At 49.8% G+C, this 26596-nt stretch overlaps 13 protein-coding genes across 13 annotated transcripts; 7 read left to right on the forward strand and 6 right to left on the reverse strand.

The window, feature by feature from the left end:
• Positions 1 to 194: 194 nt before the first annotated feature.
• CTAM01_09921 (uncharacterized protein) lies at positions 195 to 1730 on the forward strand (the record flags this gene model as incomplete). The annotated part of the gene is made up of 6 exons (XM_060525937.1): positions 195 to 348; positions 530 to 701; positions 764 to 900; positions 954 to 1008; positions 1064 to 1259; positions 1338 to 1730. 6 exons carry the CDS (start codon positions 195 to 197, stop codon positions 1728 to 1730), a joined length of 1107 nt encoding a protein of 368 aa, XP_060379446.1.
• Positions 1731 to 2952: 1222 nt separating this feature from the next.
• On the forward strand, positions 2953 to 4172 carry CTAM01_09922 (PAP2 superfamily protein; the record flags this gene model as incomplete). Its single annotated transcript, XM_060525938.1, has 2 exons — positions 2953 to 3126; positions 3183 to 4172. The coding sequence occupies 2 exons, from the start codon at positions 2953 to 2955 to the stop codon at positions 4170 to 4172; spliced, it is 1164 nt and encodes a 387-aa protein (XP_060379447.1).
• A 1298-nt stretch (positions 4173 to 5470) lies between these two features.
• CTAM01_09923 (cutinase) lies at positions 5471 to 7294 on the forward strand (the record flags this gene model as incomplete). The annotated part of the gene is made up of 3 exons (XM_060525939.1): positions 5471 to 5879; positions 5940 to 6373; positions 6965 to 7294. The coding sequence occupies 3 exons, from the start codon at positions 5471 to 5473 to the stop codon at positions 7292 to 7294; spliced, it is 1173 nt and encodes a 390-aa protein (XP_060379448.1).
• Positions 7295 to 8006: 712 nt separating this feature from the next.
• On the reverse strand, positions 8007 to 8186 carry CTAM01_09924 (uncharacterized protein; the record flags this gene model as incomplete). The annotated part of the gene is made up of 1 exon (XM_060525940.1): positions 8007 to 8186. The coding sequence occupies one exon, from the start codon at positions 8184 to 8186 to the stop codon at positions 8007 to 8009; it is 180 nt and encodes a 59-aa protein (XP_060379449.1).
• Positions 8187 to 9257: 1071 nt separating this feature from the next.
• On the forward strand, positions 9258 to 11090 carry CTAM01_09925 (glycoside hydrolase family 79 protein; the record flags this gene model as incomplete). The annotated part of the gene is made up of 1 exon (XM_060525941.1): positions 9258 to 11090. The coding sequence occupies one exon, from the start codon at positions 9258 to 9260 to the stop codon at positions 11088 to 11090; it is 1833 nt and encodes a 610-aa protein (XP_060379450.1).
• A 479-nt stretch (positions 11091 to 11569) lies between these two features.
• Positions 11570 to 12456, reverse strand: CTAM01_09926 (polysaccharide lyase family 3; the record flags this gene model as incomplete). The annotated part of the gene is made up of 4 exons (XM_060525942.1): positions 11570 to 11746; positions 11810 to 11863; positions 11925 to 12024; positions 12095 to 12456. 4 exons carry the CDS (start codon positions 12454 to 12456, stop codon positions 11570 to 11572), a joined length of 693 nt encoding a protein of 230 aa, XP_060379451.1.
• A 459-nt stretch (positions 12457 to 12915) lies between these two features.
• On the forward strand, positions 12916 to 13128 carry CTAM01_09927 (uncharacterized protein; the record flags this gene model as incomplete). Its single annotated transcript, XM_060525943.1, has 1 exon — positions 12916 to 13128. One exon carries the CDS (start codon positions 12916 to 12918, stop codon positions 13126 to 13128), a length of 213 nt encoding a protein of 70 aa, XP_060379452.1.
• Positions 13129 to 14223: 1095 nt separating this feature from the next.
• CTAM01_09928 (uncharacterized protein) lies at positions 14224 to 15329 on the reverse strand (the record flags this gene model as incomplete). The annotated part of the gene is made up of 5 exons (XM_060525944.1): positions 14224 to 14366; positions 14425 to 14577; positions 14665 to 14962; positions 15016 to 15225; positions 15297 to 15329. The coding sequence occupies 5 exons, from the start codon at positions 15327 to 15329 to the stop codon at positions 14224 to 14226; spliced, it is 837 nt and encodes a 278-aa protein (XP_060379453.1).
• A 736-nt stretch (positions 15330 to 16065) lies between these two features.
• Positions 16066 to 17268, reverse strand: CTAM01_09929 (archaeal flagellin N-terminal-like domain-containing protein; the record flags this gene model as incomplete). The annotated part of the gene is made up of 5 exons (XM_060525945.1): positions 16066 to 16186; positions 16286 to 16346; positions 16409 to 16564; positions 16620 to 17148; positions 17239 to 17268. 5 exons carry the CDS (start codon positions 17266 to 17268, stop codon positions 16066 to 16068), a joined length of 897 nt encoding a protein of 298 aa, XP_060379454.1.
• A 1365-nt stretch (positions 17269 to 18633) lies between these two features.
• CTAM01_09930 (uncharacterized protein) lies at positions 18634 to 20093 on the reverse strand (the record flags this gene model as incomplete). The annotated part of the gene is made up of 4 exons (XM_060525946.1): positions 18634 to 18823; positions 18885 to 19367; positions 19428 to 19540; positions 19617 to 20093. The coding sequence occupies 4 exons, from the start codon at positions 20091 to 20093 to the stop codon at positions 18634 to 18636; spliced, it is 1263 nt and encodes a 420-aa protein (XP_060379455.1).
• A 635-nt stretch (positions 20094 to 20728) lies between these two features.
• On the forward strand, positions 20729 to 22629 carry CTAM01_09931 (uncharacterized protein; the record flags this gene model as incomplete). Its single annotated transcript, XM_060525947.1, has 6 exons — positions 20729 to 20860; positions 20959 to 21312; positions 21381 to 21762; positions 21817 to 22085; positions 22150 to 22419; positions 22483 to 22629. The coding sequence occupies 6 exons, from the start codon at positions 20729 to 20731 to the stop codon at positions 22627 to 22629; spliced, it is 1554 nt and encodes a 517-aa protein (XP_060379456.1).
• Positions 22630 to 22862: 233 nt separating this feature from the next.
• CTAM01_09932 (uncharacterized protein) lies at positions 22863 to 23591 on the reverse strand (the record flags this gene model as incomplete). Its single annotated transcript, XM_060525948.1, has 1 exon — positions 22863 to 23591. One exon carries the CDS (start codon positions 23589 to 23591, stop codon positions 22863 to 22865), a length of 729 nt encoding a protein of 242 aa, XP_060379457.1.
• A 1974-nt stretch (positions 23592 to 25565) lies between these two features.
• On the forward strand, positions 25566 to 26339 carry CTAM01_09933 (uncharacterized protein; the record flags this gene model as incomplete). The annotated part of the gene is made up of 2 exons (XM_060525949.1): positions 25566 to 26043; positions 26134 to 26339. The coding sequence occupies 2 exons, from the start codon at positions 25566 to 25568 to the stop codon at positions 26337 to 26339; spliced, it is 684 nt and encodes a 227-aa protein (XP_060379458.1).
• Between the last annotated feature and the right edge of the window lie 257 nt (positions 26340 to 26596).

A 26596-nucleotide genomic window follows, 5' to 3' on the forward strand; every position in this document is an offset into this window, starting at 1 on the left:
CTGGAGATACGAAATCATGCCAGGAGGCGCGGCTTTTAATCCGAGAAGTCCCGTAAACCAGCATTGGTCTTGGACAGATCCGACAGAGTCAAATTGACCAGGTCTTATTCGTGATTTCAGTCGGCTTGATCAAAAGTCTCTTCACTTGCTCGTCCAGGTTTGCCCTTCTTTCAGTCACTAAAGTATACAGGAATATGGCGACCCCTTTTCAAACAGAGGCATGGACGGAGTATGGGCTTGGTGTCTTGGTTATTCTCCTTCGCATCTTTGCTAGATGGAAAATTGTGGGTTTTAATTGGCAAGGCGACGATTATTTTGCCATATTATGCCTGGTCTTCTGGACTGTAAGTACGCCGCATACCCGAACCTGCTATTGACAGTCCGGACTTCAGGCTGGAGTCTACCTTCTGCGGCTGACTTTTACATACAAGTTGGAGCTTTGCATGTTGGAGCTTATAGGTTGGCATTCCTCAATGCTCCTCGAGCCATCGTCGACGTATCTTCCACACTGACACTTGAACTCTGACAGGCCAGAATGGAACCAACATCGGAATCACAAATGATATCGGCGCAACGTTGACATCGGAGGAGATAGCCAAATTTGACTTTGGTTCCAAGTGCCTGCTAGCAGGCTGGAACTTTTATGTAACCCTCATTTGGTGTCTCAAAGCTTGCATTTTGTTCTTCTTCAGTCGCATCACGTTCGTGTTTCCCCCCGTCCTCGGAAAGCGAAATTGGTCTCATCTCTGACGACATGATATAGGCTTGCTACAAGACAGCAGAAGATTGTCAAATGGACAGCCGTAGCGACAGGATTAGCCTATGTTGGTGTCATAGCTGTCATTTGGGGGCACTGTACACCTGTTCAAAGGAACTGGCAGGTGGTCCCTTATCCAGGAGGTACGTTATTCCCAAGACAGAGGAGAACTATCAAGTTACTGATAATGAATCAGACGAGTGTACTTTGGCCGTTGCGAACTACTTGAGTCTTGTGGTACTCAATATTTCGTAAGTCTAACAATCGACGATTCGATACCTATGACTGACGAAGCCTTTACAACAGAACAGACTTCCTCATTGTATCAATACCACTACCACTCTTGTGGGCCGTCAAGCTCAGTATCAAACGAAAGCTTGCTATTGGACTCCTGCTCTGCTCGGGCATCTTCGTCATGATCGCCGCTTTGCTTCGCTGCATCCTGTCGCTCAAGGACATTGAAGGTATCAATGTCAGCACCATCTGGGCAATAAGAGAGACTGTATGTGCTTCCCAAAGTTTATGACTGGAAGGAAACATTGGTACAAGTTACAGGACTAACAAGGTTTACATTATTTAGTTTGTTGGAATCATCGCCGTGAACGCAGCCTGCATCAGACCACTGTTTTCCTCCTCACATTGGTTGAGGTCTACTAAGGGCAGCAGTGGAGCCAACCAGAAGTACCCCGGCTCAGGTGACAGATACGGCCATCAGTTAGTCACAATAGGAGGTGGAGGGCAAAGTGTCGATCGATCTGGATTGCCTTCAAAGAGACGGTACAACAAATACAACATGACGGAGCTGGACAACAACTCAAGCGAAGAGCAGATTGTCAAATCGTCCGACTCAGCCAGCTGGCCTCAAAATGGAGGTCGCGACGGCAGTTTAAACAGCAAATCTAGTGGGCAGCACGGGCATGGTGGTATTGTTGTGACAACTACGTATGAGGTGAAGCCCGAAAACAAGGTCTGATGTTTGCACCGACGGTCGTGAGTGTGCTGGACAATGAATGTCAGGATGGCAAGGTTGGGGTAGAAAAGCCCGATTCTATGTACCTTTACTCATGTTGCTGTATATTGAGTTCTTGAGAATACATGACCTGGTGAACATGACATTTCGATCCACTGGAAGCAACTTTTCAGTTCATTTGATCACTGTGAAACTATGGTCTATTGTGGATCACTCCCCTATTGATTATGACACAAGCCAGGTAGTCAGGCATACATGCTAAATGATATCAGCATCAGGCTTCCTACCTTGATGTATTTTGTTAGTCGTACTACCTTATGTAAGTTTATGTCCTCTGAATGTCATTAGTGCAATGTAGTAGCCCAAAAGGTAAGCCTGCTTCCTGGTTTCTGGACGTTGATCGAGTGTTGCAACCTGAAGTAATTACGTACTGCGATAGGGAGCACGCCTGCCGAGACTTGATCATTCGAAGGCTTCGGCATCCATCCGTCAAGGCTTTCGACAAGATTACCATCGCCTGATTCGAAGTTGCTTGACCTTCATTCCACACTTTCGAGAAGACTTCCTACTGTGTTCGTCTGGACTAAGTGATTGAAGTCCAGGATTGCGTCCTGAATCAAGAGGCTTTTCGTCATGGGGGCATTGTTCTTAAAGCAGGAGGGCTGACTCGCGAACTTGGAATTGAGCTTGGAAAATCTACAAGCGCCAGACAAGGCAGATTAAAAGCCCGCAATCTCTCGGGCGGCTCTACTCACCGTCAACCCGTTAGAGCGTCAAGAACCTGCTGGCCAAATGTAAAGTTTCCCGGCAGCCGTCCGTCGCATTTTCTTGTCCAGTCAAGTGTCCTGCGGCTGACTGAGCCCATCGGATCGAACACGCCGAAACAGACCAACGCGAGATCGAATTTGGCCGTTGGAGTATCAGAAGAGACTGCGCGCCTACCGTGCGCCGCGTCGCCGAGGTCAGCTGTAACAGGAAGCAGTCAAAACATTGGATGGCTAGCAACTTTTTTTTATACTTCTGATTCACATTCCCGCCGAATTTCACGGAAAAGCTCTTATGCTGCACTCCCAGTAATGTCTCTTCTGCACTAGGACTTGCCTTGCGTCGACTTTGCGTTAGCTTAACTCAACCATCCGCTCTTCTTCGAACGACAAGCGCGAATCATTGTCCTGACGATTCCCTTTGAGAAGCTGAAGATCAATCGTTTTCTAGACTCTATAGCATGCGTCAGCGCAATCGTATGCAACGTGTTCATGGCGATCATGATCCCTTGCCTGAGTTCACTAGCGACACCCTCCGTTCGGTAAAGGCTTCGTGGGACTTCTTCATAGCATGGCTGAAAATCACCTGGTTTGACATATTTGTCATGTCGGCAATAGGTGGCGCTGCTTTGGGAGTAAGTCTTAGATCAACCGGAATTAGGTGACAGGGAATACTGACGCGTTGTCGCAGATTTACAATGCGCCTCTAGCCGCGACGCGCAACTTTCCCATCACCTTCAACGGCTCTGGAGACATCATATACCCTCAGTGGGCATATCCTGATCGCGGCTGGATCATCGATACCTGGCTGTCTGCATTGCTGTCCGCCGCCATACCAATCGCCGCCATTCTTCTCGCCCAGTTCCGCGTGAGAAACATCTGGGACGTGAACAACGGCATCATCGGCCTGATATTCTCCATCTCGCTCGCCACGCTAATTCAAGTCATCGTCAAACAGCTCATTGGCGGATTCCGACCCTATTTTCTGGCTGTCTGTATGCCCGACGTCACGCGAGCAGCTAGCAATAACGCAACGGGACTCAATGCTGTTGGCTTCCAGCAAATCATGTACTCAGTCGATGTTTGCACGCAACCAGACCGCGACAAACTGAAGAATGCGATGACATCCTTCCCCTCTGGCCATTCAACGGCCGCGTTCGCAGGTTACATCTACCTATTTTTGTATCTGAACGCTAAACTCAAGGTCTGGGCAGACTACCGCCCGGCTCTTTGGAAGATTGCATTGACTTTTGCGCCACTTCTGGGCGCCCTACTTATCGCGTGTTCTCTCACCATAGATCAGGCTCATAATTGGTATGACATCGTTGCTGGAAGCACAATCGGAACTACTGTAGCGTTTGGGTCCTATCGCGGATGCTATGCTGCTATTTGGGATTGGCGGTTCAACCACATTCCTCTGCAAAGGCGCGATCATTTTATCTACTCCCCGGGAGATGGCATGGAATACAGGAATGATGTGTTCACGAGATCCGGTGGCTGGGGAGCAATACGGGAAAAGGCAGCAGAGAAGAGCCCGCCCAGTAGGAGAAGCAGTGCCTACTACGCTGATCAACAGACTGCGTATCACGGAGCTTCGGATAGGGATGCCTTGCCATCACAGCTACCGAGAACACGCTATAAACAGCGGAGGGGCCAGCCTCGGGGGGACGAAGCCGTTTGATAGATACTGTGTATCGAAGCCGTTCAGGGTAGCGACACGCAACGAAAATGGCAAGAGTCGCTGTCAGTTGGTGTTGGCCTCTTGGTAGGATAGTGGGAAAGGAAGTTGATCCGATGTGAGAATTGCATGTTCCCACTTCCCGTAAAGAAGACATGTATTTGAAACCCTTGCTCGATCTGTTTCTGGGCGACTCAAATTATATCCTATCTTGGATTTATTCAATATCAGGGTAACTTCCTTGGGTATCAGGATTTCTAGAAGCGGATGAAGGCCGCTGTAAGTTACCGTCACTATTGACCACAACTCGTATGAGGACTTAGACTTGAAGCCTCAATCATAGATTTAGTCGCATCTACCGTTGGTCTATCAAGATTGTTTGAACCTCTATGAAGCGAAGCGAGCTGGATTCGCGTCTGTGGAGTCAGGCGCATCATATCCTTGCTAGTCTTTTCCCTAATTGCGGGCTCGCCGCTTATCCCACGCGAGCCGCGGAACTCAAAAGTCGGAATAAAAAGACCATGATGTTGTGCATCGGTCAGCTTCAAGGATAAGGCTCGGGCTTTCATCGCACACATGTGCAAGCTATGCGGTTAGCTTGTATCATTTTGTCTGTTATTGCTTTCTACAATGCGTGACATGACTCTATCGGCACTCGGGTAGGAGTATGTTGGCCAAGTCTCGTTTGAGATAGTCGGCAAGCGCTATTTGTTTGCTGCAGTCATTCTCCTGCCATATTTACATAGTCTTAGTACTACATATCCGTACGGATAGAAAGCCCAAAGTTCGCGCCTCCGGCCATCATAAGATTCAGCAACTCGAATCAATTCCCAACCAGTCTCTTGCTATGTCGTGCCCCTTTTTTGCACACATGCTGCATAAGCCTCATCTTGCGACCTCCACTGCTGTGCTTACAGTTGTCCTCGTATTGCCCAGCAACAGGCGTGTGCACGTCCCACTTACAACCCTGCAATGATACCAGTTCGCGATTATCTTGCTATTTACGAGGATGAAGTCCGAAGAAGCCCACAATAACTTGTTATCGGCTGACTCGGAGAAGCAGCAATAAGGGGAAAGATGCATTTACTTGATGCGACAATGAACTCATGCGGTAATCCCCAGTCCACCAAGTTCAGCCGCAATGGAAGATTGAGTTAAAACCTCCGCTTTCCCCGGACCCCCTTGGCGCGCAGTTCCTGTCTCTTCACGGCTTCTTCGTCGCGACCTTGTCACTCGTTTTTTGTACAATTTTCTCAGCAATTGTATTTAATAGACCTAATAATAATCAAAACAGCTTTACGATGTTGTCCCCGAAAGCCGCCGTCCTCTTCAACTTTGCCCTCCTGGCTTCTGCCGCCCCAGGAAAGCGCCAGTCCACCGGCACAGGATCTTGCACCGATCTGCACATCTTCCTCGCCCGCGGATGGAACGAGGGCTACCCGGGCAGACAGCAGCTCGTTATTGACGCCACCTGCAATGGCCTCTCCAGCTGCGACTATGAAGATATCTTATTCGATGCGTCCAACCCCTCTGGGTACCCTGCCGCTGTTGAGGAGGGTCGTGTTTCTGGAGTCGCCCAAGTCAAGGCATATAGCGAGAAATGCCCTAGCTCCAAAATCGTTCTGAGTGGTTACAGCGAAGGTGCCAATGTTGTTGGAGATATCCTCGCTGATTCTGGGTTGGCTGCCACCGCCACTCCCGGATCCCAGGGTACGTTTTCCATGGCAACTACGCGAGTTGCAGGTTAAGATCTAACATGGCATTCTACAGTCTGCGCCGCCCTCCTCTTCGGCGACCCGACTCACATTGCCAACCAAAGCTACAACGTCGAGGCCGGCTCCAGCTTCAGTGGTCAGATGGCCCGCTCGAGCTCTTCCCTGAGCAACCTCAACAACTTCTCCGGCGTCCTGCGCTCCTGGTGCAACGGCGAGGACATTGTCTGCGCCTACGGCGAGGGCCGAACGATGGGCGAGGATGCCCACACCAACTACTTCCAGCTCTACACCAACGACGCAGCCGCCTACATCAAGGAGAAGTGCGTGCCCTCAGGAACGACCCCTCCCACGGCGACCACCACCTCCAGCCTTCCCGCACCCACCTCCACTGGATCCTTCTGCGTCTCTGGCAAGGTCAAGACAGGTCTGTCCGAGAACTACACCGGTCTCTGCGAGTTCTCTTGCTCCAACGGATACTGCCCTGATGAGGTGTGCGAGTGCTCTGCGTACGGCCAGCAGACGACCAGCCCTGGCGGAGACGGTCGTGATGGATGCCCTGCTACTGGCTTGGACGAAAGCTATAAGGGGCTTTGCAGCTTCAGCTGCAGCCATGGATACTGCCCGACTGGTGCTTGTGTTTACTGCTAAGCGACTACGAGGCGCTGTCTGCAGATGCTGTTTTTGTAGAGCATCAGAAATAGACCAGCCCTTGGGGCATCAACTACGCGTAATGTCACTACTTGGACCCTCAATATGTGATCAGAACCACCGAAGAGCTCTTTGGAGGTAACTCCGATTGCGAGACGATCAGCTCCTGCAACTCAGCCCACAGCCTGCATGTCCCAGAATTTCAAATTGACTAGACTGCTAAGTCGAGGTCCAAAGATATACGATGGAAAATGAGAGCTATGCGACAATTGCTTCGCACACTGCGAGAAGAGTGAAGACTCAATGTAGACTTCAGAATCACCATTTCACTGTGTCCTGCTAAATACTGCAATTATATGTGGCTGAACAGTAGACATGCCCTGGGTAAAGTTAGGAAGCAGTGTCAGGGGCTAAGACTACAAAAATCTGTAGATGTTTCGTTTACCGAAGAGCAGGAATGGCACAGCACACCTTGATGAATGCGACTCCTCATATCTCGAACCTGTGCAAAATCGTGAGAGTCCTGCACAGGCCACGCTCGGGTGCGGGACCCGATGCCGTGATGTGATGCTTTGCCGGATTGACCGCGCTACCGGCACTTCCGACGATTCGGCCGCTCTTCGCCAGATTGGGCTTGCTGCAGCCAAACGAAGAGAAGTCATGATGGCAGTTCCGAGTGCACGGGGCGCCCGGGACTCGATCTGCAAGGACCACGGCCCGGCTGCCAAGGCATGGGTGTTCACTGAGTGGACCACGGGCTGAATGTGTCGATGTCGGATCGAGCAGAGACGAGTTCATCGAGGAGAGGGACTTACAGACTCCAAAATCCGAAGTGATGAGAACTAGTTTGCTTCCGGGGTTGGAATGCGGAGGATAACGTGTCTAGGTTCCCCGGGAGAAGAAGGAGAAGAAGAAGAGCGAGTATTGCGCACAGATCTGGACATCAGATCCGTTGAGCATGCCGTGTTCCCGGTCCGCCCGTTCGGCCCCCAAAGAGATGGCTGGGATGTCCTTTTAGGCCTAGCTACGTCTTGGACAACAGCAAAATCCCTCAGTGCATTTGACGCGATGGGTATTCACAGCAATCCCATTCAGTATTGGCGTCCTTTCATGTCTGTTGGAAGTACAAGCCTCTTCCTATCTGTCCTTGGTCAATCAACTAGATAAAGTCAGTTGAGAGCAAAGCTTTATCTAAGGTACTCTAGTTGACAGACATGCATGCGCCTGGGCCTTTTACCCGGCCATCTCATTTCCGATCATGACTGTTGGTTCGTCATTGTTGACAACAACGAACCGCCCGGCAAGGGAGATGGAGATGCGAGGGATTCAACTTGGCGTCTAATAAGACTGGGATTGCCATGTGACCACAATAGACCCAATGCCCTGCATCTGAATTGACGTCAGCCAACTCGACGTGGTCTTCCATCTTCCTTCCCAAGTGCTTCGCAGACAGTCTCTCATTTCTGTGTGCTCCTCAGTTTGTTTGCACTCCCGTCCTGCAGCTGCTTTGGCTCCCCTGAAAATCGGTATTCGGTTCCATTGAAAAGCTCCGTGGAAAGAAGTGTACCGCTTCAACACGTGGGTGGAGCGAAGTGTTTCTAATTTCGTTTTGGAGAACAAAACGATCGACAGTAATCGACATTTTCCGTTCCATTGTTCCTGCAGGAAACGGGAGAGGTGAGATTGTCAGCTTGAGAAACCGAACCGACGGGCTGTGGCAATTGAGCGGGATGGCAAGCGACAATGGGAAGGTCAAATTCTCCGTGAACTCTATGCTGCATTCACGCTATCCTCATTTCCATCCAGTCTCTCCGAGTAACGTCGAGATGGATGGCTGGATCTGTGGTGAGAGGGTGTGGCAGCTGTGGCTTGCTGCGGCGTTGTCACGTCTTCTAACCGCAACCGGTTGGAGGGAATGCGAAACAACTGCTGTTATCCCTGTATTATCTTTGACTCTTCCAGGTTCCTTGACAATTCCGCAGACTCTGCACGGCCAACGTCTGTTTGACATCACCCGTCTCTCACCTCCACCCCTGTTGACCCAGGCCAAACGCACGTTTCTCGCGCGGGGGAAACGCAACACATCGGCCAAGTGCCACAGTGAAGCCAAATCTGCCAACGCTTGGCCCACCGAACCGGACAGGGTGCTACAAGGTGTGCAACCCGGACTGATGTCATTAACCCACCAACGGGCTGTCGCAATCACGGTACAACGGCATCGTGGCGCCTAAAGAGGCATGGCATTTCTTGTGGCGCGTGGTCTAGGCTTCTCTGGCTCTCCAATGGCCTCGGTGAAGCGTCCCAAACAGATCTGCTACTGCGGTTCGAGAAAACTGGGTTATGTGACTTTGGGCCGCCCATCCTTCAGAATTCTAGTGTGTTTTTTTCACCAAGCTCCCACCGCTCCCAAGCACTCCAAGCTGGTGGTACGCGTCAGACTGGAGCAAACGTCTCTTCGACTCTTGGTACCAGCAAGGGTTTGAACAGACAACGCCGCACGAGGGCGCAAAAGCTCCGGCTTTGATCCACTACAATGATGAAATGGATGGGGTCGACCGACGTTGGAGAGACCGCCTGTCTCGGTCTTGTTTCTAATTGTCTTTAAAGTCTTTTGGGTGTCCCGCTACGTCGTCGAGTTCTCACGATGGTTTAGGCCTTCATAGCAACCGAGCAAGCCACCCGCAACCTAATCCAGGCCACTTCCCTCTCCGGTCGTTATTCTAATATGGCGCCGTTACAGAGTCGCATGCTCGTCGGCTGCGGCCTCATATCTGCCGCTCTCGCTGCTGACAACGTCTTGTCATTAACGCTCTCCGAATCAGTCCCCAGTAATGTCTCGGCAGCAATCGACCCATCATTCGCCGGCTTCGGCATCGAGCTCGACCACCTCTTTTACTTCATGGGCGACGAAACACCAAACGACCTAACCCTTAATCTCCTCGATAACCTAGCGAACTTCACCGGTCGTCCACCTCACATGCGATTGGGAGGAAACACTCAAGACTACCTCGTCTACAACGACTCACAAGATGAATGGCTTATCAAGCCAAATCCCCGCCCTACCGCGCCGGGGAATGTCCCTGCAGATAACTTCATTGTCGGCCCCCGCTTTATGGAGATCGCAAACCGTCTGCCCAAGGGCACGCCCATTACATGGGGTCTCAACCTGGGCTACGCAGAGTCCGACTATCTCGAGAGGCTTACAACTATGGCGTCTCAGATTATCGACCGGTGCACCAACCTCAACATCATGTCCTTCGAATTTGGCAACGAGCCAGACCTTTATGGCGACAACGGTTTCCGCAAGAAGGCGACTTGGTCCGGTACGGAGTACACGAAGGAATGGCGGGAGCGGGCCAATGCTGTATGGGAAGAAGTCCTCGAACCTCGCGGACTGCACAGTGACTTCTTCGAGGCGTCTGCTTCGACCGCCTGGGTAGCTGGCACGGGCTTCGAGATCAAGGATCTTGTTGAGAACGGCATTGACGATAAGGCTAATAACTCTGATGTTGGCTTCGTCACGAGTTGGAACCAGCACAACTACTACTACTTCGTCGGGTCTTTCCCGTATCCCTTGACTCTCGATTACATGCTGCGTTTTGAAACGACAAAGGCGCAATTCGACTCGGCGATTGAGGCTCAAATCACACAAGCCGAAAAGACTACGCATCCTTTTGCACTGCGAGAGATGTCCGTCGTCGGACCGCTCGGTGTAGAGGGACTCAGCAACACATTCGCCGCCGCTTTGTGGACTCTCAACTTCCTCCTCTACGCCACAACGATCAACATCTCGTCTGTTCAGTTCCACATGACGTATGATAGTAATGCTAGCGCCTGGCAACCGACAGCCATGTTCGGACGCGACCGCTTTGTCCGGCCGCTCTACTACGGCATGGCCGCCTTTGCCCAGACTATTGGCCGCTCCTGCACCGCTCGCGTTGCCCAGGCTGAGATTACGGACTATCCCTCAGGCTACAATGACTACATCAAAGCCTGGTCGGTGTACCAAGGCGACTCTCTTGCCTCCCTCGTCCTGCTTAACGGCAAGGTTGCCAACGTCTCTGACGCCAATAAGGGCAGCATCACCGTCGACGTTACCCTGCCCTCTTCCCTCGCCGGCGAGACGCTCCACCTGGCGTATCTGACCGGCGACGGAGCCGACGCGACGAGCGGGACAACGTGGAATGGCCTCAGCTTCGAGCAGGGCAACGACGGAAAGCTTAGCCAGGTGTCTAGCGACGAGATCACCGTCAAGGTTGGTAGCGACGGTAAAGCAAGCATCCCCGTCCGCGATACGGAGGCCGTGGTCGCCAACGTGGGCGCCAAGGTAGGTAGCGCAGAGCCCGATAGCACTGCGTGTGGCGGGCTCGCGACTTCGTCTCAGGGGGTTGGTACGGCGACTACTTCCACCCCTGGGTCGTCGTCGGGTGGCTCGAGCAATTCGTCTTCAGGCAAGAGCAATGATGATTCGGGCGCGGCGGCCTTAGGTTCTGGCACGAACATTTACAACTGCATAGCGTGGAGTTTGGTGCTTACCACGGGAATTTTCTTCTTATAAACTTGGGCATAGAATATGATACCTAGGATCTTGCGTTTTGGCGTACTTGGAAGGATGGATATAATGACTACACAGTTCCTTTTGTCATGTCACCAGAAGAACTTAATCAAACTATTATCATATCAATCTTAGCTTGTGCATCGTGAGGCTGTCCAAATTCGCAATGCTCAACGGTGAGCAGTTGTTCAAAGCTAGCACCACGAAGGATTGCAGTTTTCGGCCCTCGGATTGCCATCTTCTTCGACACTTACCATACTTATCTAGGTAAGTTAGAAAGACTGAGTGATGACCCCTTGTAAAAGATAGCAATATAAACTTGAGAAGCCCAATAAGTGTGCTTTGAAGAAGTATATACATGAATTTCCCTTGGCTGGTCAATCTTGAAGGGCGGCGGATGCATCGTATCATGAAAACTGATCAATCATCATAGCTCTGCTCCAATCCCACAAGCTTGGGTTAGGTTTTGAGTAGACCTGAAATCAACAAGAGCCAGACTTTTCGCCGGGGCCGTTGTACAGTTGGCATGGCGTCTTAGCATCAGTGCAGACATTGACGAGAGTCGCTTCATCGCCAGTCTCTTCGTTGATGCCCGCAACTTCGCCGCCGCCATAAGCAGAGACTCCCTCGATGGTGACGGTACGCTTGCAAGCATCGCACTATATAGTTGTAAGTCGATTGTGTTAGGTTGTAAAGGGGCTTTGCTCTAAAAAACAGCTCACCGTGCCGCAGGCTCTGTAGACCTTTCCGTAGTCAGAGGCGTAAAAGTTCGAAATCTATCATTCTCGTGAGCAACTGGCACATATGAATCTCACGCCTCGAGCGCCGTATACTTACGCTGACACTTCCGCAGCCGTTGTGTTGAACCACCTTATCTGCGGCCTTATACGCACCGCCGCCAATGATGCGAGTCTCGGTGCCGGCCTCATCCTCCTTACTGAAGTCGAGGTTAGTCTCGATACACAGACTTCTTGATAGAACTCTGACGGGACAATAGTTTGACTTACATTGAGATGGCATCCTCGCAGACGTCCTCGAACCACACGTTCTCGATAGTGCAACCGCCACCAATGCAATAGACGCCCTCCATCTGGTCCTTTCCGATGATGGCATTCTTCAGAGTCGCACCCTTACGAAGGAGAAAGACAGTGTCCTTCTGACCACCTTCAGTCTGGGCCTTGCAAGCGCCTGAGCCTCTGTCGAAGCGGGCCATCTTTCCATCGTATGACTCGCCAGCGGCCACCTCGATAGGCTCAGTATTGCTGATTGTCTCTGTCGCGGTAGGGAGAGCGTCCTTGCCCACGCAGGCAGAGACTGTGGGCAAGACGACTGCCAGAGCCGCGAGGAACTTGATTGCTTCGGTGCGCATAGTGACTGAGGTAAGAAGTTGAAGTGTTGATCAAAGAGTGTGGATAACACAGGAGATGCTACTGAAGGCTGGTGCTGAAATCTCTTCTAGGCTATTCTCGAAGCCGACTTTTGGTAGTTTTATACTCGACTTTGAGGTACCCAGTGGGATGACCGAGAAGTAAACAGCCATTATCATTCCAAGTCAATTCTCACAGTAACACAGATAGCTGGATTAAGGAGGTCTTGGCCATTGAGGGGATCCCGCATGTCCTCCACAGCCCGCGCAGTATAGCAATGGGTAGGCCCACTAATTGGCATACATGATCTTGACCTGTCAAAGCTGACTGACGGCACTGTAGTATAGTGTACTACGTAGTACCTATTGGTAGAATATGGAAACCTGTACAACATTCCTCACTCCCCAAACACCCTGAACGTAATTAATCTGGAAACCCGTTCATCAATACCTTAATCTAAAATGTCACATCACACGTGGAAAATCAAGGAGACCCGTTTCGAAACGCGCCAAGATGCAGTTGCCGTACAGAAGAACCGGACAAGATCACCACCGGTCGCCTGTCGGAGGGGTGTTCCCGGGGCCGGACATCGGGGAGGTGAGACGATCGTTACCCAGCGTGCTGCCAAGACTCTGGGCACTGCCACGCTTGGCACGACTGCCCAGAACAACTAGAGCTTCAAATTGAGAAAGGAGTTTGTGGTGTTTGGACCGACTCTTAGCTTCCATTCGTGAGGTCAATGTAAGTTCAGCTTTCTTGTTAGAAACGCCAGGACTCAATCCAAAATTTGCCCCTGTTGAACATCTTAGGATGGGAGTCGAGAGCCCAGACCACAACCCATCTAACAGATCGGGGCATTATAGAAGTAGATAAGCCTTTTGTTATGATATCCACAGCATATTTGAACCATTGACAGGCAACTCTATTGGTGCGTGAGTTCCGGGAAGGTTACAAGACATCCGTACACGTAAAGTTTGTCATCGGACACATGCGCACTCAGAGCGATACAGCTCGTAGTCTACATGACTTTCAGCAAACCATCTTTCACCACATGTTTACTTATTGATTCCTAAGCTCTTCTGATGGAGGTCACAGCAGAGCAGATTGATTGAATGAGGCCAGGAATCCTCGCGATTGAAACAAGGGGAGCATACGCGTTGACGCGCCATATAAACGAGCACGTCTTGGCACAATCAAGGAAGTACGACGCTGTTGAATTTGCATACTGGCGGTATGACACCCTGAGCTCTAATCTGAGGCGCAAACATAGTTTCAATCAATCATTCTTCGCCCTCGCTTGTCGGTCTATTAATCTGAGTGGACATCATCGAAACATGACAACGCTTTTGCGAAGGTATTCTCTGTAGGCTTGCTATTTAGGGAGTAATGATTTGATTGAATTCAGTCAAAGTGTAGGATTGCTTGGGTACGGCGACCTGAGTTCAACAGTTGAACTTCAGAACTAGGAGTCTGGCCATGTGATATTTTCGGACTCCGGAGATCCGAACTTGGAGAATTCGATCCTCGCGAGTGCCTTTCAGACCCGCAAAGTCTGGGCAAAATGCAGTCACATGAGTAGTCAGAAAGACATAATTACTTGCGACGTGAATTAAAAGTATACGCATCAGTTTACAAAACGGCTTCATCTTTAGGAGATGGGGGCCTCCCTTTCCCTTGGTTACCTGTATGATACACAGACATCATGTAGCCAGTACACGCCGCGTCAATGGCATCACAAGATGTTAACAACCTTCCGTGGACGTATGCACTCATGACGAAAAGTTCTTGCTCTCGTGATCGACCTGAACTGTTTCGATTGAAGACTTCGTAGATTGGCGGTCGAGAAAAGGCTTCAAACCCGGAAGGGCCACAACGGTCATCGCAAGAGTCATTTCCAGAATGCTCAGAGGATCTGTGGAGCTCGTGTCAGACCGCGATGTTGTCAATGGGCACGGGTGTACTATACTTACAAACCAAGTTCTCCTGGCCAGTGCCAACTTTCAGGGTAATGAAGCGTACGATGGTTGTCATGATGGTTAAAGTACCAAGAGCAAAAGTAAGAGTCAGGCCAGTGGATCTCTCGAGGACACCTTGAATCAACAGAGTCAAAGGGAGAACATAGACTAGAGATATTACTGTTAGTATGCGTTTTTGAAAAGCCATTGAAGAGTCTGGCAATAAGCGTTAGAGCGTTAGAGAGCTGATCATACCGCAAAGGTAGCAGGCGAGGTTGAGGGTGAAGTTGAGGATGAAGGGCTCTGGAGCGTAAAAGACACTGCATGCGCCATCTTCCTGTGACCACTGCACCGAAACGTCCTTTCCACAAAAGAATGTGTCGTCCCAAAGTATAGCCATGTACGAAAGGCAGACGAAAGCAGTGATACCCCAAAGTGCCTTGCGCATTGCGGGGCTGGTAGTTGAGGGAAAGTAGGCCCAGTAGAATGCCAGCATGCTCATTTTGGGGAAGCCCATTCCGACATCGTAGAAGTAGTTTGATGCGAAGGAGATCTTTTTGCTAGAAGTCAGCGACGACAGGACAGTCTTTATGGCTGGAAGCGTACCTTGGAAAGAGCGACGGAAGACTCCCAGTGATCCATGACGCCGAGTTGGAAGGTCAGAGTGTCACATATGATTAATGCGAGAGCGTTGATAGCAGAGAGGACGAGGAGAATGTCAGACCAGGCCAGCTTCTCTCGTAGCCTGAAGAGGCGAGCGTACATCCGGAGACCGACGAATACATAGGAAAATGCTAGTAGAATCCATTCGGATATCTGAATTCAAGTATTAGAATGGTCTTGCTAAATTGGTAGCGCTAATAAGAATCAAAGCTATAGGGACTTACCATGCAATCCTTTCCGTCTATGAAGTATGCCATCTCGTCGGATAGCTCAAGGTAACTAATTGCAAAGCACAGAAAACTACGATGAATCGGTAGAAGCAGGCTCTGGCATCAACATGTTGTACGATTTGGAGTGAGACATCGACATTAATAAAGAGGCCTGCGGGAGCGACACGTCCGCGCATGCTACAAGCCAGGGTAGTCTCCAAGAGGGCCACATATAAAGAATCGGCTGTCTATTGGTCCGGGTATGAACCGAATTGCTCTAACCGTAGGATCACCAAGATCTCAGTCGTAAAGGGCGCAACATCCCGTGTGGATTCAATTGCATCTCTGACGGTTGGAAGCAGCAATGCTGTAGCATTGACAAGGGGATTAAGCGAGGTTGCAAATTCTGCAGATTTTGATGCGTGAAACAGCCCAGGACCCTTTATTTTTCCTTCTTTCTCGGTCTATTGTCTCTGCTGGCCTGCTCTCTTTCGGCTCGTGTCCCCGGGTTCTTCTGTGTGGCATTACAATTTATTCGTGCGTCCACGCCGCAAATGCGCAGAAATGTGGTTAAATCCTGCCAAAGATGATTGGCTTCTCGGTCGTCCTCCGTCAGGCCCGGACCCGCCAGTTGGTTATTCACAAAAAGGGCCCATCTAAATCCTTTCTCTATCCCCGTGCTTGCTTCTGCCCGGTCTCTACTAACCGAACACCGGGCGACTCGAATCCCTGTTCACATCCTCACGACGTTGATATGTCACGCTCACTCGAGCGGATTTGCAGATCACATTCGATCGGGATCGAGATTGTTCAGCTCCACCTCGCTCACTGAGTCCTCCTCAGAAACTGCTCTCGCTGTTGCCACATACGGCTCCCTTCCCGAGGACAGCTTGATGTGACTGCGACTGAAATTCGTTGGTTGTTTGTCAAATGCCCGCCCTACTGACCCTGTCTGCCCGGTCCCATACTTTGAGGTAGCCCGCCCTCGGCGATGAAGAAGTGACTTCAAGGCAGGGAGAGACACGACAATGATTGCAGCGGCGATTTCGGTCATTGAGAGCACATCTGGAACTCGTTCAAAATCATGCTATGATCTAGATGTTGCATATCATAGTTCGGGAACTTACAGACGTTCGTCCATGCGTTGATGGCTTCCACAGTAGCGAATCTTCCAATGCTGGCCCCTATCGTAATGATGCCCGTCGAAAATGTGGTGGCGAGTCCAATGATGTATCTGCCGCTGAGTTGTAGACCGAAGAGTAGCGGGAATGGAATGGTGAAAACTATTTCCTAGTCAGTCGGCAAGCTTTGATAGCGCGGATGAGACACCTAGCGTACTTAACACATCTGTCACAAAGTTCATGGCCCAATCGATACGGAAAACATCTTTCGAGTCATAAGTACTGCAGTTTCCCTCTATATCCCAGTTGATAGAGACGTCAGGACCACACCAGAATGTATCCAGAAAGAAAGTCGTCACTGCGAAAGAAATCGTCAGGGCGCTCACGCCGTAGAGCGCCTTCCGAAGAATCGGCATTGTTGGCGGAATCAGTCTGAAGTAGAAGGCGAGCAACGCAATTTTTGGGAAGTATATTCCAGTGTCGTAAAAGTAGTTTCCGGCAAATGTGACTTTCATCAACACGATCTGCTTGTCAATGGGAGCCTCGGGGGCGTCGGTATCGTATTCGTCCATTCCGCCGAGGTTGTACGCCATAGTATCGGTCGCGAACAGCGCGGAAGCATCAAGCAATGAAATTATGAGAATCCAATCGCTTATAGTCAGCTTCTGATGCTGTCGCACCAGACGAAGCCATAAGCGTGCGAAGACAAGGACAATGGCCATTCCCAGGAGAACGGCCTCGATAGGCTAGGTTGCTTCACTTTGGTATGATTGACTGAGAATGCCAGCGGTGTTTGACTACCTGTGCTTGAATAGAAAAATGGAAGCTTGACTCACCACAACGGCCTCCTTTGCTACCCCTGCCATGATATGTAGGATATTTGAGGAGCGAAGAAATGTAATTTGTCTTGCCTTTCTAATGTATGCGAAGAGCACACAATCTTGCGTAATTTGGGGACGACTTTGAGCACATGAGAGCGGGATGTTGAAAATTGGATCAATCAGTGGATGGGTATCAACATTGTTATGGATCACCAGGAACTCTGTGTTGTGAGAGAACCCGCGCCAATGGATTCTTTAGGCTGGATGGCGGTTGACCGGAAATTTCATAGACGCAGCATTTACATTGGGTAAAGAAAGGGTCTAGGTATGCGGTGGGATTCTGCCACACAAATCAAAACTATGTACTGACGACGCAAGGGGGCGGCGCTCCGTCGTTCCACTACTCGCTCACCTTCCTGATGTTTTATTGCATTACTGGCCTGCTGAGCTTCCTCTTGGTGAAGTAGTGTGGGAGCGTGGAGAACTAAAAGCTGAGATATTCGAGTTTCAGAGCCGGGGATAACTATCCAAACCGAGCCGCCTGCAAGATAAGATCACGCTATGCCCCGTTTCTCGTGACAAGGGTAGTCCAACACGGGCAGTTTACTAGCGCCGAGACATGATCGAGAAGAGAGCGATGCTGGAGAAGATCCACGGGCACCTCCCCCTTGCCATCTTACATAGCATTCACTAATCGATTCTTTGCAGGCGAACACCTTGTCTTGTTGGGATCTAAACCTTGTTTACGCACAGATGGAGCCGATTCGGCAAAGGATCCGGGTCTCTGTTGGAAGTGCTGTGTTGGACGCTGGCGACTGGAGTCTGCAGGCACGATGTGGAACAGTAGCTCATCCACTCTGAGTAAACCCACCCCAAATTCTAAAGAGCGAAGAAACCGAAATCTTACGTTTCTTGTTACTTTCACCTCGCCAAGCCTGTTGCTCTAAAGCCGTTGGACTTGACAACCAGCTATTTACCTTTTACCGCGAGCAAAGCGACTGGTTAATCTCTCTACCAAAGTTCCACTGTATCCACTCATTGTGTGACTCAAGTAGCATGCATCTTGCTGACTGCGGCGTCTTCGAGGACAACTTACTTCCCGCGTTTCCGTTAACCCGAGCCATCGATCAGGTCTTCGACGATTCAATCTTGGAGGTGGACTGCAATGTACCCACTTACAACAGCACAGAAATGATCTCACTCTGGAACCTGAGAACTGGCTGCAAGAAGAAACCCACCGATCATTGTAGCAAGGTGAAGCATTCAATGAACAGCGAACTTGAGGCTGATGTGGCTTGATAGAATTTTGAAAACAAGTAGCACTAAATCAGGCAGTCTGGCTTCGACATGGTCTAGAACGCATTTATCGCACTCACTTGTTCCTATCATCCTATCTAAGCCAAACTATACTTAAAGGGAAGGGGTGGCGACACGCTCGTACGTCTCTTCCGCATGCTTTTCCGCATCAAACTCGAGTATCCAGTCTTCTCTTGGCAAAGCAATTGTTGTTGGATCCTCCTTCACTTTTTCCCAGTCTGTCTTGTGCCACATCTCACGAGTGGAGACTCCAGTCTTCTGCACCGCCCTCACACGATCGTATCTATGTTGGGTATTAGAATACCGGGTCAATAATTGCTGAAGGGCAAAGGATTCTATCTTACCGGATTCCTTGGTAAGAATTGAGCGCTGTACGAATGTCTTTCTTGCCCGCACGTTTCAGGCATACTGCTATAGTAACGCCGTCTTCCATGGCTTGAGTCGCGCCTTGGGTACTTGTTGGCAAGAATGGATGAACGGCGTCTCCTAGTAAGGCAATTCGTCCGCCTCCGCTGACCCAATTAGGAAGTGCATCGCGATACATGAGCTTCCAATCCACTAGTGATGGAGTTTTCTCGACGATTACTCGGCACATGGGGTCCCAACCCTCGAGTGCGCGGCAAACATCCTCGATCTTACCGGGAAAGGACCATGATTCATCGATGTCGTATTCGTCTTTGTGTGTTAGTACCCAAGAGCAGTCTCGACCTCCCTTCAGAGTAGAGAACAGGAAATGGGCGTCTGGGCCTATCCAGCCATTGAAGGTATCGCCATTCTCACAGAATTGTCTGGTCCGAGGATCTGCCAGTAAGGCGTCGGCGGAGAACCTACGACCTCTCAGAATTAGAGACACCCTCAAACCCCGGCAAATAAAACACCAAGCTTACCATGCCCTCCATATCGCATATCCGCTGCTTTGTGGCTTATCTTTGTGGCCAAGAACTAGTTCCCTCGCTTTGGATCGGACCCCATCCGCAGCAATGACGACGTCAGCTGAAACCTGTAGAAGTACACATATCAGTACGATGTCGCGATGCTACCGCATCAATATCTGACGAAACGGAGATATTGCTCACCTTGCTTCCGTCTTGAAGCTGGATACCTGCAGCATCTTGGTCCTCAAAGTAGTCAGTGACCGGTTGGCCAAGATGTATTGGAATCGCTAGTTCATCCTTCGCATAATTGTAGATGACCTCGTGCAGTTCTCCTCTGTGGCCATTGAGGACAGGTGCTTCGGGATCTGCAGGCGGTCTTTTCTGAGTGAGAACAACTTCACCAGTGTCCCACTTGTGAATCCGAAAGCCGTATTCATGTAGATCGATGCAAAGCGGTTTCAACTTGGAGACGACCGCTCCATTGGACCATCGGTGAAAGATGCGGCCAGCATTCGCACCAAAAGATATGATGTCCCCCAATTGTTTTAGCTCAGGGAATGATTCATAAACCTTAACGTCGTGACCTTGTCGATGGCACTCAATTGCAGTCGTCAGTCCCCCGAAGCCGGCGCCAACAACAATGACTTTGACTCCTGTCTTCGTTTCTGGCTTTGCCATGGTGGTTCCCAATCCAATCAGCGGAGCCGGATTTTGTGGTGTTAGCTCGAATATCCTTTGAAGAAAACAAGTATGACTACCTCAAAAGAGGAAACGGGAATTTGCAGAAGAAGGAAAACACAGGACTCAACATCTGCCGAAGGATACAGTTTATCCTGACACATCTGCCGTGGGGTTGCCATTCTCAGGTATCAGATACCCCACGTCTTCGAGGTATTTACTACCCCACATCCGCCAGGTGCAGCGGCAACGGTTATGATCTCCCGGCCGATCATTGGGACATTGCGCAGACTTCAAGCCTCTTGAGAACAATCCCAGTCGTTTCGATTCAACCAGGCTTTTCCTCTTTGAACTACGAACTGCTTCCCATTCGCTGCACCAAGAATTTGACAGCTCCAAATTCAAACTAGTGTTCGCCCTCCCCACATGCGTACAACCTCATGTCATCTTCTCATAATCACCCGAGCCAAGTTCGCTTTCAGAACTGCCGATCTCAGAAGTTCGAGACGAACCTCTATGTGCGAAGCCTATAGAAACTCTGGGTAGCCCCTCTTTCAGACTTTGGAATAGAAGATGCAAGATTCAAAGCAGCGGTGGTCTCCTACTCAAGCTGAGCCAAGCGAAACATGCCCAAAATGGCTGCTGATGGTATTCGGGCTCACTTTTGGTGCTTTATGGCGTGCGGTATGATCGCATTGTCTCCATTCCAGTACGGACTAGACTTTGGAATCATTGGCGGTCTACAGGCGATGCCTGGCTTTCTCGAGGTTGGCTTCTTCCCCCCAATTTCTCATCATCCGACGGCCTCCTTCAATATATCCTTTGTCTTGAATAAATGCTATTGAAACTGACCTGTTGCTCCAAGGTCTATGGCTACGAAGACCGAAACACGGCCATCGGGTGGAATATCTCCACCACCCGACAACAGCTCATATCTTCTTTAATGACACTTGGAGCATTCCTTAGCTCGGTGCTTGCCGGAGTAATCGCAACTAAATTGGGAAGGAAGATGTGCCTGTGGCTCTCTTCCCTTCTATGCATTGTAGCCAATATTCTCATGATGACCACATCACACATCGGTCCACTCTACTTTGGTCGCTTGCTCATCGGGCTAGGCAATGGAGGTTTCATGACCTTCTCTCAACTTTACTTACAAGAGAGCAGTCCAGCAAAATACCGCGGCCTATTCCTTACTATCTTTCAGTTCTGTGTAACGATTGTGGGTACCCTAATGCTGGAACCTATGCTATTTAGAAGGCCTGGAGTGGCTAATGTTACCTACCGTAGGGCACTCTCCTCGGCACCATCATTGACTGGGCAACTGCCCAGCGCCCTGATAGATCAGCTTACTTGATCCCTTTGGCTACAATTTACGTGATACCGGTTCTCTTAGCCATCGGTCTTTTCTTCATACCCGAGTCACCGCGCTGGCTGATTCTAGAGGGCCGTGTAGATGAGGGTCGCAAAGCTCTTGGATGGCTAAGACCCACTGATGCAAACATTGACGATGAAGTGGAAGAAATTCAAACATCCATCCAAGAACATATCGAGTTGACAAAGACCGTCACCTTTTGGGACATGTTCAAGGATCGAATAGACCGAAGACGCTCCATGATCTCTATCGGCGCCGTATCTCTGCAAGCCGCATCGGGATCTATGTTCATCATTGGTAAGTTCCGGATCCGTTTCACGTCAATTTCATGAACTCATTCAAGTTATATAGCGTATAAAGCATACTTCTTCTCTGTTGCTCAGGTCGAACACCCCTTCGCTATGACTAATGTTCTGTCTACGGCTGGTCTCTTGGCAATTCTTGCAAACGCTTTCATCGTAGTTCGCTATGGCCGTCGCCGAATTATGCTCATCAACGGTCTTGTCATTTGTGGCTGCTTGCAACTCATCATGGCTGTGACATACGACAAGCAACCACATACGATTAATGCGGGGAAGGTTCTTGTCGCAATGTCTTGCATTTTCATGGTTGCTTTCAACGTAGGTTTTGGATAATTATAGTGGATACTTACCTTTCCGCTTCAGATGACTGACAGCCCTCCAGGGAATGGTAGCACCTTACTCCTGGATGGTTGCCGGAGAAGCCCCATCACAAAGACTTCGGAGCTACACATTTGGGGTTGCTTCGGCATGTGGTTACCTGCTGGCCTGGCTTGTAACCTTTACTACGCCTTACTTCATCAACCCTAGTGCCCTGAATTGGGGCCCGAGGTACGGCTACATTTGGTTTCCATCTTGTATCATTGCAGCTTTGTGGGCCTTCTTCTTCCTTCCCGAGTTCAAGGGACGGACTCTCGAAGAAATCAATGCCATGGTAAGAACTAAATTCTCATCCGGGACACTTGGTATACTTCAATCATCTCACTAATAGTTTCAGTTTATCGAACAACTGTCGGCAAGGAAGTTCCGGCGCTACGAAGCTCCAGGAACCAGTCAGCCCAAGACTGTTGACACTTTGAAAGATGATATTGATGTCGCTCAAATCGAAATGGTCAATCGTTCTCGAAGTTTCCACAGCCACTAGTGCTTTCAGCTAGTTCATCAAACTCCAGATCGAGAACCTATCATGTGCGAATGCCCTTAGGATACAGTATACTTGAGATAACTATGTTCTGTGGTAGACATAGCTAGGTGTTTTGGCATGATATGCTCTAGGAGACACCTGTTGTGATGCCAAGATTTTCATAATTACATGTAGGAAAGACTAAGTAAGCCAGTTAGAATCTTTAACAGTGATGAGTCAGGATTCGTCTAGATTTAAGACAGAATGTGAATGACGGCTTTCATGGCTCTTTTGACAACTGACTTCCACCACCCTTTTCGTTCCGTAGCGTGGTTCTGGACACTCGAAATCTCCCCATTACCAGAGACATAATCCATTTCTAATTCATGCTTCATTTGGCTTCCTTCTTGAAGTTCTTCCAGGTGCAGTTTCCTCCTGACATTGTAAGCTCGTATATACCCAGAGAGACTTGTGCGGATGCAATCAATGTCCGTGCTTGACAGCCCTTCATCTTCCACACACTCGTCAAGCATCCGTCGGTGTATGAGAACAAGACTCCTGGCTTCAGTCAGAATGAGGCATGCTGAACATTTCGGGAACAAGTATTGTTGGTCAAGATCGGATGTTGTTGTTGTTGGACAGAACACATGATCTGGCCCGCGAGAGAAGCAGGTGCCATTGGCGTGATCATATTTAGCCACGTAGAGGATTCTGGCGCAAGATTTCTCGCCAGTAACCAAGCAGGGCTCGCCTATGTGACAAGCTCGGTGTTTAGGGTCACAAGCATTCCACAGCCCGCTTCTTTCATAGGCTGCGAACAAGCTTGCCTTCGGACAGGATCGCTCCTCAGCCAGGGCGCACAATCTTCCCACAACACAGCTATTATGAAGACTTATGTTACGGAGCTCGACATTCCAATCGATGATGTGGTGTTCATGACAGAAAGTGTTGGTGGCGCGCTGGGGTTGCAATGTTGCGGACATGTTGCTATCTCTTCGTGTCAGCTGCTAGAACATGGCGCACGTGAGACTCGTGAAAGAAGTGCGGTAAATGCTGGAAATACAAGAAGACGAGAGTAGTAGGACCGCAGATTACCTTGCTTGTTTCGATGAGTTGAGTGGCTCGTCCGGAGAAATCGGCTCAGAAAGCAGGCGTTCGTGTGATACAACAAGACGAGGGATGGTGGAAGAAAGTGAGTGATGAAGAGGCGAGACTATTATGTCCTGAGCTGGAAATTGATTCATTGATCACCATATACCAGTGGGGATTTTATATCTCAAATAAACGTCAAGAAGTTGTCTCTTTCCTCCTTTTGAGGCGCCGAGGTCTGCCTTGCCGGGTATCTGCCTGGCCCCAGCTGCCCGGCCATGCAATGTCTCTGCCTTCTGGTATCGGGCCGTTCGCTGCTGAAAAAAGATACTGTCTTGGACCTTGCAAATTCGCCCTGTAGACCTCACAGACACATTGCTCGTTCTTGGCGATGACCTGAGATTTCTTTGAGGTGAGACAGGACTGTAATGCGCCAGTCCAACTTCCAATTTTTGTGAGATTCATCATTTCTAGGACCTTACGTATTGGTTACAATCTTTCATCGCATAGGACTGCGAAAGGTCAAGTCCAGTTGACGTTTTGAGGTGTTTCCACTGTCATGTAGTGGCACAGATTTAGGTCTCATGAAGGATGGAACAGAGAACTGTGGGAAATAGGCAAAGGCATCCCTTGTGCAAGGCGCCCAGTAGAATTCGGTCTAATGGCTGCGTGGCTGCAACTGATTTCGGTGTAGCACGAAAGTGTCTCAGGACGTTCTCGGGCTACGGTGTATGAATCATTGGCTGGAAGCCACGCTCAACTACCTGCATTGAAGTGCATTTGACAATCCCTGTAATTCCATTCCTCGTCTTGGGCCACCGCTTCAGGGCAGTTTGTATCCCGTTCACAACAGAATCTCGTTCTCTGCATTGCGGTTCTCTTTCAAAATCCTCGACCAAGATCCAAATAAATCATCTCCTTAGCTCTCAACTTGTTCATAGTACCTAGACCAGCCTTCGCCGATGACTTCTAGGCTCTGTCAGATTAGCCAATTTTGGCCATTTTATTGGTAGCGCTATCTCGCCTTTACAATGGTCCACCTTACAAAAGACAAAGTGACTCTGGTATTTTCTCGTTCAATAGTCTAAATGTCCTATCTGTCTTACTTGCGGTTGCTCTGGATGATGTGATATTTACGAGCCGATGTCTCCAGCCAGGGCAACAAATGTCTTGGCGACTGTCTTGCCTAATTCCCGAGTCCCGAGCGTCGGGATTTGGCCTGATCTAAGCTCAAAAGAACAACGTGGTTTACACATTTGGTCAAGCTTCATTAGTATCATACTTGCCACTGACAAAAATGTGATCGGCAGTGGTGTCTCAACTGGCGCCTACAACCACCCCATGAATATATCAAATGAGCGGAAAGATGACTGGCGCATTTCAAAGTGACTATGTCGAAAAAGGAATTCATTCATTTACCAATTTTCATGATTTCAATTCCATGTGGTATGTAGGCTAGCGTAGTATGATAAGATCAGTCGGCAGTTGTTGATGTCGTCGACCATAGTACACGTCTGCGGCCGAGGTCCATCCACGGTCCGATAGCGGAGAGACGGCGAATCGATGTGCACCCGATTCCTCTCGCGGTTGGTTCCGGCCAAGGCTACCGCTCTGACGACCCCGCATCCTTTAGTCGCCTGACAATCTTCCTCAGTAATAGATCGGTGTATTCTCCATCTGTCACTGTTCCTGAGGAGTCAAGTAGAGAATTTTTCAGCAGCAAACGGAGCGAATTGCGGATGCATCTCACAGACTAGGCGCGAGCAAAAAGAGAACCAACTCTCCGCACGAATTTTGAGCTGCGGCATTGCTCTTCTCATCCTCGAACTCGAGTACCCGAAGATCATCACCAATTTATACTCTTTATTATGGCTGATCTTCAGGACCTGGACAGGCACTTAGCCTCACTACAGGCAAGTCCTGCAACACTGGCTGTTCTCAAGAACCTTCATACCCAGGCTCTCAATGAGCCCCCGTACGTCAGCACAGATGGTCAACCTGCTTCAGTGGCGCTGGAAAGATTCGTGGCCCTTGAGCCGGACAAGTGCGCTCTGGTTTACCTCCTCCTGCGCGGTACGGGGGCAAGACATGTCGTCGAGGCCGGGACCTCTTTTGGCGTCAGCACTATCTGGCTTGCCCTCGCTGTAGGACAAAATGCAACAGCACAAGGTGCCAATGGCAAAGTTATCGCTACAGAGAACGAGCCTGTCAAAGCCAGGAAAGCTCGAGAGCACTGGAACAGGGCGGGGCCTGAGGTTGAATCCTGGATCCAACTTAGAGAGGGTGACCTGCGAGAGACGCTGAAGACTGATCTGCCTGAGGAAATTGACTTTTTATTACTTGACAGTAAGTTTGCTTCCCTCCCTGAAAGCTATATGCTGGGCTGCTAGCATACGCCATGTATGGCATGAATCAACCCGCTGAAGACTTGACAAGTCTGGTCGCGGCTTGCGATGCCTACACTCGCTCTTGTGAAGCCGCATCTCAAACCCGGCGCTTTGATCGTCATTGACAACATCATTTCTGGTCAAGCTGGTTACAAGGATCTGATTGAGCATCTGGACGATCCTAAGAATGGGTTCAAGACAACTACGGCTCCATATAATGGTGGTTTGCGAGTAGCTGTATACCTGGGTCATTAGATAAGTTCAGACTTGTAAAAGAGGGCAATTGAGGTGATGGGCAATGCAACCATATGGTTATACATACGCCAGAATATCAATAGCAAGAGGAGCTCCCCGGAGCTTCTGGGCACATTAGGACAGCCTTCTTTAGACATTCACATCCCAAGTTTCGCGTCATGTTCAGAGAGCCTGGACCATTCCCTCGTGCTTGACAACCCAAGTTCCGTCTTTCGGAAACCCAGGTGCGTGCCCTTCGGAGCCTTCCCATCCCGCTG

Source organism: Colletotrichum tamarilloi (genome assembly GCF_030869305.1).
Source record: "Colletotrichum tamarilloi strain Tom-12 chromosome Unknown Scaffold_42.1, whole genome shotgun sequence".
Classification (NCBI taxonomy): domain Eukaryota; kingdom Fungi; phylum Ascomycota; class Sordariomycetes; order Glomerellales; family Glomerellaceae; genus Colletotrichum; species Colletotrichum tamarilloi.